General features: G+C 42.4%; 1 protein-coding gene across 1 annotated transcript in view; it reads right to left on the bottom strand.

Annotated features, from left to right (window-relative positions):
* Window positions 1–1,566: 1,566 nt before the first annotated feature.
* Window positions 1,567–9,883, bottom strand: part of opa1 (OPA1, mitochondrial dynamin like GTPase) — a 33,977-nt gene continuing 25,660 nt past the window's right edge. The window contains exons 28-29 of the mRNA XM_022761627.1: window positions 2,922–2,986; window positions 1,567–2,732 (exon numbers count right to left, since the gene is read on the bottom strand). Coding sequence (XP_022617348.1) covers window positions 2,922–2,986 — 65 coding nt within the window. The 3' untranslated portion in view covers window positions 1,567–2,732. The remainder of the gene's footprint in view (window positions 2,733–2,921; window positions 2,987–9,883) is intronic.

Below are 9,883 nucleotides of genomic sequence, written 5' to 3'. Positions count from 1 at the left end.
TTCTGTGTTATTCTTCATCTACTCCACTACAATTCAGAGGGAAATATAATTTGTTCTCCAATGCATAATTCCAACAGCTATAGTTACTAGTTCTTTAACAAATGAAGATATTACATACAAAACATATGATGAGCTTATAAAATATAATGCACTGTTATACAATAAACTACCACACAATGTGTAAAATACAGCAGTAATAAAACAGCAAAATGCTGCCTGCACATTAATGCAAGTTATAATGATCCAGACATAATTATGTAACTTTCAACTTCATGTTGGCACCAGGGGAACGCCACATCCAGGGAACATAAATGTCTCTACAAAATCCAATAGTTGTCAAAATATTTCAGTCTTGACCAAAGCAGTGGACTGACCAGAAGACACTATCAACATGGCAGAAAAGCAAAAACTGCTAATACTGAGCTGGATGACAATGCACCCAACAGCAAAGCGACTTCCACTGTTGTACAGATTGGTTCAACCGTAACAGGACAAGCTGGCGCGTCATGAAAAATCTTTTTTTTTTTTTTTTTTTTATTTATGTCAATTTTATTTGCACTTTTTTATTTTAAACACAAATTTAATAAATAAAGCACATCTGATGGGGTACACCATGCAAACATTACTCTCTACAACATAAAACATTTGTTTGAACCAACTCACCGATTTTCTGTTACACAAGCGGCTCACTCTGCATACACGTGCTTAACTTTAGCTGTACAGAATGCACGGCATATTATTTATATAGACCCATGTGTCCTTATACACATATGAATGAACGAATGGATAGGGTTAACAGAGTCTCTCACTCCCTTTTGTCAAATATATGACAGTTTAGTTTTTTTAAGCTAGGAAGAGTGAGTGGATGTCTCCATGGGTGATGGAAAGAGTCATAATGGTCCAAATGAGGGAGGTGCAAAGAGTGGTGCAATGTGAGATAAGAAGACAGTGGAAGATGAGAGTGAGGAAGAAGCACAAGATTGAGAATCATCCGGCCCTGGACAGTAACAGGTGGAAGTATCAGTGAGTCGACGAAAGCAATATACATTTTTGATTTAAAATCACCCACCAGCATGTTGTATTTTTCCTTTTTTCTTGACTGTTAGGACTATTTCTGTACATTTTCCTTGTTTTTGGGGTGTTTGATCTCATCCCAGAAGCAGCAAGAGGTGTAAGATCTTAATGACGATTCAATCACAGAGTGGATAAGTACACAGACTGAAGTGTCCTGCCAAATAAACAAATGACATGAAACCTGATGCAGCTTGCAAACACATCAATGACATCATCCTCCTCCTCCTGTGTAGCTGGACCAACTGATCAGGATGGATTGGATGCAAGACAAAAAGGGAGACATGGGGTGTCACAACTGACAAATATTGTAATAGCGTTTCAAAATCTAATGAGATCTATCTATAAATTGGTAGCTGATGTATTTTTTTAACCATGATCATGACATTTTTTAACTGACAATGTAATATGGATGTTGAGTAATGACATCATATACCCTATAAATAGGTATAACAATGTAATATATTCATATGTATGATCACATAATCAGTTAAAAACTGTAGTAATTGGTTTAATCATGTGTCTAAATGCTCTACAAACATCCTGAATTTGTTTAATTACATTTTTATCTATTAAGAGGGTATCCTATTCTTCCATTTGGAAGTTTTACTATTGAATTGTCAGTTGAAACACAGGCAGAGAATATAGTAGATGAAATGTTAATGTACAATGATGGAGCTTTACACACAGACTCGCAGAGACAAAACGTGAGTTAGAGGCATGGCCAGAGCATTATGTGCATTTGGCAGACATACAAACACAGGATTTGTCAAATTCACCCCATGTTAGACCAAAATAATGAGAAATTACATCTTTACATAATATTATTTCCAACACCTTCAGAGCTGAGAAGAAGCTGGATGTTGAACCAGGTTGTTACTTTCAATTCTTACAGATTCAAGGTGAGAACATCTGCTGGAACTAAAGTCTTATTTAGGGTTACATGTAGAGTAAATGGAGAATACAGGTTTAGCTTGGAGGGATAACTTAAGTGCTTTGGATCCTAAGTGCAACAAAAAAATTAATTTGAACTTTAAAGAGAGGCAAGTTCTGAGTCTACCAGCTGGGTGACTTGGTGAGCACCAGGTGAGATAAAGGGATGAAATTCAAGGCTATTTCACCCATCAGGACCAGTGACAGTGTTGTGCATTTCTCTGTACACAGATCAGTGATTGCACACACTCGTAGAATCACATATACACAAATACCAAAGGCCAGGAGAAAAAAAAAAAAAAATCTAATAAAAAAAAAGAAAGTGGGGAGATGAAAATGTACACAAGCCTTATTTATTGAAAATGCTGTGCAAGCTTCTCATTTTCCTCCTGATCTGACTGTTTGTTTGGGCTCCTGTGCAGAAGTCCCCCTCATGACGCAGGACAGCAAGAAGACAGAAGAAAAAAAAAAAAAAAAAGAAAATCAAAGAAAGCTTGAAAACTGTTCCTCCATCTTATCCTTCAGGTCCAGGTCCATCTTCCATCTTTGTCGGGTGGGGGGGTGTGGGGGTGTGGGGGGGACGACGACAGGAAGGCAAGTCGGGACATTAAAATCAGGTGGTGGCATGGTGAGGCAGGGCAAGGAGGTGATGACGGTCATTTACAGATTTACTTGTCTTTGTTCAGTGCATCTCTCTGCTGTGATCCAAACATGTACTTTCAATAGTTCTGTAAAGAGGAAGGAAACTCAAATCAGATATACATACAGTTACCATTTACCCTGTTGATTGCCCTGATTCTGTGTTAACCTTTACTATATTTTCACGACATAACTGAATAATAAGTCGGTGCTTTGGTTATTACGGATGATGATTTTGATACATGTAGCTGGTAAGACAGACAGAGGCAAATACCTACTTATTTCTCCTTGTGAAGAGCTTCTATGAAGGCTTCAAGTTTCTCCTGGATCTCACGAACTTTCTCTGCAGAGAAACACACAAAGTCAGTTGGTTGGTCAAAAATACGCAGAATATTGACACACCCACACAAAAAAAATACCAACACATTGTTAGAGCTGAAACAATGTCAATCAGTTGATCAGTCACCAAACAAAAAATTGATTCTTAATTACGTTGAAATGAAGAAAAGCCAACAATTCACTGGTTCCAGTTTCATGAATACGAAGATTTGCTGCAGCGATTGCATTGCTGATAATAGTTATTAGATATAAGAAAAAGAACGTGAGAATTTTCTGTTCTAAATAATTGTTAACTGATCATCTTTTGATTTTAGACTACTGGGTGAACAAATCAAGACATTCAAAGACATCAGTTGGGCCAATGGGCATTTTTTCTGGTGTTTAAAAGACTGAATAGATTTAATGGACAGAATTGTTAACTTAGCCCTAAACATTTCCAACAACCGCTGAAATCTTTTTCATCATCAGCATGGGTAGCTGGTTATAAATCATTGATCCAGTGAATTTCTGCAGGTAGAAATTCCCTCACTTTTTCACTAAAACACCAGATGGTCCCCTCTGACTGTGACAGCCAAACCTCAAGGCAGACCTCCTTCACACATCTGATGATGAAGAAGTGGGTACCCTCTCCCAGTTAGCACAGACCACATCAAAGCTCTCACCATTCCCTTTTCATGGTATGTACCTCCCGGGCACATTGCTAATGGACAGAGGGAGATGCCATAACAACAACATTTCACATGAAAGGAGGGAATCTACTGGAAAAACAGTCAGTCAACTTCTTTTCATGAGTACACTTCTATTGTCCAGAGACTGCATAAGACCAGCAATCCTTCCACCCAACATGTACTGTCACACGAGATGAGCGAGTCATCGAAAGCAGTCTTAATCGCTGATTAAACAGAGGCTGAAGGAGGTCTGTGGGCCAACGCAGAGAAAAGGAAGCCACAGCTCCCAATGCCAGCTGCACCTCCAGGCCTGGATGGCTCTCCAGCTTCCCTGTCGCCCTCACTAATCTGTCTGGATCTCCCCCAAGCACAAACTCAAACACTGGCTCTGAAGAACAAACTAGCACTGCTGTATCTTGATCAATCAGCCCCACGAGATCCATAGGCAACCTATTGTCGACTGTTTTCCTACATGGAGGCCCAATGAAAACACAGCTTTAAAAAGACTTGTCCATTTTCAGAGAGATAAATCATTGTGGTTTGGACCACAGAGCAACGGTGTCCTAAGTGTCCATTTCAGATCGGCACAAAGGTGATAACTGCATGCGTGCTTTGGAGTGAAACTAAATCTTGTACTCAGGGGCTTGTGTGCAGCCCCTTTGATGGGAGCACGGCTGCTGAGGTATCCTTTTCCTGACGGATGAAAAGCAAATGGTTGTTAGGAGAGATGCAGGCACACCCCCACACACGTCCAGAAACACTAGCAGACCTGAGAAGTGGATAACACAAGAGGAGTGCTCTCTCTCACTCACACACACTCTCACACACACACACACACACACACACACACACACACACACACACACACACACACACACACAGGTAAAAATTGACTGACAGCCAGAAAAGCTTGGCCATGAATGGCGCACACACACACAACCACCTCAATTACTTGAAAACCAGCGAGAGCTGTGCAGTCATGCCACCTCCACCTCTTTTCACCTTCCTACACACTCACCGCTGGCAGGTGGTAAAAAAAAAAAAAAAAAAAGAAAAAAAAAATCCCCGGCCTTTGATACTCTGTTAACACACTCAGGCAAAATGGCAGGGCGTTAGTGGGAGATTACAACACCTAATGGAGGCATTAAGGGGGCCTGTCGAGGGGCACGCTGACAAGTCACTGCAGCAGGTGTGGGGTTGAATGAAACATAACCCTGCGGTACACCATTCCAACACACAGCCCACCGCAGGGCACAGCTCAAAGGCAACTGACAGAGTTCAGTCGTGTGGGCTGTGTGCCCTGACCACAGGACAACATACCTCAATCCAAGCCAATCAGAGAAGGATTACCAACATCTGTCTGACCCGAAGAAAAAGAGACATGAGGTGTAAGGGTGTGGAGTTCTGGTTGGTGTGTGGAAAGGAAGGTACTGACTGTCAGATCATGAAAACCTGGGAAATCCCCTGGCTCAAGCTTCAAAGCCTATAACTGGGTTTAGATGTGGCTGATGATGCTCTAAGGAGCCTCAGTGTTTCAGATGCAGACACGGGTCAAACACTGACAACTGTCGGGCAGAGACACTGAGATCTGCTAGATCAGCAGGGGCCGCAGTGGTCTAGAGGTTCGTTTGTAGGGCTTGTGATAAGAAAAGACATTGGTTTGAATCCTCAGATTGGCTGGGCAAGCTAATCACCCTCCTTTTCTTTAACACCGGCTGTGGCTGTTGACGCAACTGAGACCCACCACTGATCCCTAACCTTAACTCCGTGGGCTCTACAATCTGTACAGCATGCAATACCCGCTACACATAGACCTTTGTTGAGTAGTAGGCTTTTATTATTAGGTCCACATGATCAATTTTCTCCTTTCTTTTGGCTGTCAGATGGTGGACAGACAATTAACCAAGATGCAGGTGTATTTAGTGCTTAAGCTTAGCAGCATTCAGGATTCACTTGGTTGATCTACTGTTGGAGTGAGAGAGCGCCTACACCGGGTTGTCAACTTGTCTCCTCCTAACTCTTGAGTGAACCTCCAGATTTGTTTGATTTTGGACAAACCACAGACAACAAAACTTGAAGACAATGTTGAGGAAGGCTGTTTCGGACTGGCTGCTCATGGGGCCTCTGCTTTAGCTAGCTGCCGATGCCTTCTCAAGGTAAGCCTCAAACAACCCACCGACAGCCAGCTTTCACTTTCTGTCCTTTAAGTCTTTACTATTTTCTTTCTTCATGTCATTCTCATGACATTATATACATTAAAAACAAAATATATTCAGCAACTGATAAGTATAATTAATTGGCAGAGAGTGTAGAATGAGTGTAGGGTGAAGAATGTCAATCAGTGAAAATGTCAAACTTCCGCTTGGAAGTCCCGACCTGTGCGTCAGAATGAGGATAAAATGACCAGCTATCTATCCAGATAGAAATTGCAGCTAAAGGTTTACTTGCACCTGACTCCCTGCATTGAAGTTTCACCATGAGATGAGATAAGATGGGATAAATGAGAACAGCAAGGCCCATCAACCATTCCCTTACAGCAGGATGCTTAATGACTTAAAAATGAGCCCTCAGCAGCTTTCAGGAGCCCAGGAGGCCACGGGTGAATGTGAATGGCATCTTTCAGAAAAGCCAATATTCTATGGATAAAAACTGTGAGAAACAGATATTTATTTCCACCAGCACCATCTGTTTGCCACCAAAAAACAGCAGCAAGAGGAAGAAAAGGCCACAACAAGGCTTTCTTTCGTTCTGTGGAAATGCAACAAAAAAAAAAACAAAAAAAACAGTGGACAGAGTCACTATGGCCTGTTCCTCTCTGAGCAGTGGGAGTAGCGATCTAAAACTCCATTTAGGCTCCTGTTTACCTAAGAGATGAGCCCCAAAACACAGTCATTCAACCGCTCACCCCTTTATCTGGTCATGAATATTCCCATAATCCTCTGGCCTCTATCCCAGAGGCCCCCTCTTTAAGATGCTGGGTGTTGTGTGGGTTGCCGAGGGTGGAGGGACTCTCGCCCATTCAGAGAAAGAGAGGGGAGCCTTTTCCCCCAATCCCCTCATTCAAGGCCTTCTCTCGGCTGATCTCCACATGAAATGATATCTCATTCACTCTCACTCTGTAGAGTCTCCTAAGCCTGCTACGGCCGAAGCGCTGGCAGAAGGAGGGCTGAGCCAGAAAGCCTTTAATTGACCTGTAATTAGACTGTGAAACTGCGTGGCCCTGCTGGACAAGTAGCCACCACAGAGGAGAGGGAGAACAGAGGAGAGAAACAGATGAGAGGGAGGCCTGCAACTTACTGTGAGATAGAAAAAAACAACTAATCCTCTTCCTGTGGGAGATGGCTACTCTTCTTCACTGGATGTGAAACGAAGGGGACCATAAAGAAAGGGTGAATGTTATGAAGATGTGGCAAGAGAAAGATTTCAGTGGATGAAGTTTGGTGCCACGGTTGAGGCTCCTTTAGCATGGTACTCTGAAATTTTGTACTGACAAGAGGGCAGCAGTTCACTGTATGGTCACTAGAGAGAGGGGTGGAGGGTTTAGTTCCTGTCCCACCCTGTCATCATTCATGAAGAGACTTTTTATATCTCATGACTGCCAAGGTCACAGTGTAGGTGGGGACACTGAATGTTTAAACGGTCTGCTGTTTCCTTCTTTGAAAGATGATCTCTTAATGTAACAAACAGAAAAGCCTTTTTCCGCAGCATGCTGCTTGATTTGTCACTAAATCTGGATTGTCACGCTATAAAAACTGGGCCATGGGAGACATAGACACAGGGAGATCTGTAACGTCGACGGCCCAAACGCCATGTCAGTGACAGAGCAATGAATCAGCCCTCATACTCACGGCTCTTATCTAGAAAACAGATGCCTGGGAGAGAGCAACCCAACCTGGGGAAAGACATACGAAGGTCTAAATAGGTCAAAAGCCTGGGGTCAGCCAGAGGGCAGACTAAACAAAAACAAAAAGTAAAATGCAGGAAAAATCTTTTTGGAAGAGCCGGGCGAAGCGCAGGTCTTATTGACAAGCATGGCTTGTGCCTTTGAAGGGCCAAACATTGAACATTTTAGTGCAGGGGGTTGTTAAGATGAGGATAGTGATGAGAAAATTTGAGAGACGGAGGGTTTAGCTTGAGGCCTGAGGCATTTCACTGAGAAAAGAGAGACAACAGTAATTGTAAATAATACAAAAGAATAGAACAAAGACTAACTAGAACTTATCATCTAAATACAGCAGTAAACAAGTCACCATCATTTCCCCATACCATTCTTAAAAATGAACAGGTCTGAGTGAGCCTACTTATGCGTGTAAATCACAGCAACTCAGGGGTCTGATGTTTTCCAAGACTCACCTTTTGCACTCAAATGGAGGCCTGTGCTGAAGCTAAGTGGCAATCAATCTTGAGAAGCCACTTGGGCCTGAGGATGTGAGGCTGATAAGTCTGGTTTACACTGAGATCCCGTCATAATCCCTCAGAGAAACTCCCCTCCACTGAATCAGCCACAGGTGTGTGGACTAAGTTAACAAAAGTCCAGACTGAGCACACAAAACACACATACTTGAGTTGGAAAACATGCACGCACTCAGTTGATAACTGGGCATAAACATAAAGGATCAATTTTTTATCACCTTGACTCAGTCCCTTCTTGACACGGCGCTGACCCCAAACCACCCGATCAAACAAGACGACAGAGAGAGATACGACAGTCCAACTCTCCTCTTCCCTGCTGCCCTCAGGTAAAATCATGTTTCCAGCTGCTCTGGACCCCACACACCTTCCCATCCATATAACACTGAGGAGATGGTAAACGCACCTGGAATTCCTTTGAGCCTCTACAAAAGGCCTGTTCAGGCTTATAGGTTGGAATCACTGGACTGCAGGTGTTTTATTTAAATGCAAGGCAGACAAAGTACTACTCAAAAAGTGGCGCAGTACTTGATAAAGGCAGCATTACTACACTAATAACCAGTTCATCTTTTTCTTGACACTTGATCAAAAACACCTGTGTAAATTAAATTCGCACTCAAAAAAGAGACTTTAAACACACAGCATGCCTAGCCACACATACAATATGTTCTTTTTTTTGTGTGTATGGTTTTCCTATTACCTCATCTTAACCAACACCTGATGTACATGTAGATGTGTGTGAGTGACAAGTGGATCAGTGGGAATGGGTCCGAGGTGGCCACACTGTGCTGCAAACATGTGAACAGAAGCCTCGCTGAAGTTCCCCTCCCATCACACACCATCTTCTCTTTCCTATTTTCCCACATTTGCTCCCTCTCTTTCCCTGAGGAGAATGAATGATGGTTTACACTCTCCTTCATAGTTTCATTTTTTATCACCACTTCCATCAGCACTTCTTGATTGGTTGTCATCTAAAACACACAGCTCTTTTTTCTTATTTCCTTAGTCCGCTGGAGTTATTTCCTGAGTTTCCGTCTAGGGAGGACATTCAGAGGCAGCCACATCACCTGCAGATGGTCTCTCAGCCAACTTAATCTGACTGTAAATACTGGGAATGGTCTTACAGAAATGTAGCTAAGAACAATGTCAATGTTAGCTGTTCAGTGGATATTTAATTGCAGGGATTACAAACACATATTCACTACTGTACTTAATATGTTTTCAAATTGATCTACAACACAGAAGGTATCTAAGTGCTTCATCTATGCCTATTAACAGCTAATCACTCTGACCAATGATCAACAGCTGTATTATCAAGAGCTTATCAAACAGATGCTGGATAGGAGCAAGTATATCTGGGTCAAAATATGTAAATACACTCTGCTAAAATGAATACTTTGTTTAACATGGTTTTCTCTAATTGAGAAATCCTGGAACAGGCCTCGCCCACCACCGCTGCTTGCACAGGGTTGACAGGTGAAAGAGCAGTGTGTATCAGATGAAGCGACTGTGGTGCACCAAAACGGGCGATTAGCATACGTATCACAACGGTTAGCATCTGTTATTTGTTTATGATGTTTGTTAGCATGTAACTGGCAGTGGCTGACACAGTGTTAGTGGTTATGCTAACGCAAACTCTCGCTCTCTGTACTGACAATGTTTCAGCTTCGTTTTGCCCACCCGTCCCCACAAGCTGACGTAACTGGTTCCTTAGGGAATGTGAGGTATGAATCCCTGGCTGTCCGAATCCATTTTTATGAGACTGTCATTGGTTCACTGCGGTTCCAAGGTGGAAATATGCAGTTAGTGTTGACTGCCTATTT

This window comes from Seriola dumerili, unplaced genomic scaffold (genome assembly GCF_002260705.1).
Source record: "Seriola dumerili isolate Sdu_G_001 unplaced genomic scaffold, Sdu_1.0 BDQW01000002.1, whole genome shotgun sequence".
NCBI lineage: Eukaryota > Metazoa > Chordata > Actinopteri > Carangiformes > Carangidae > Seriola > Seriola dumerili.
The sequence above is the reverse complement of the archived record's forward strand: the minus strand, read 5'-3'. Positions and strand labels throughout refer to the sequence as shown.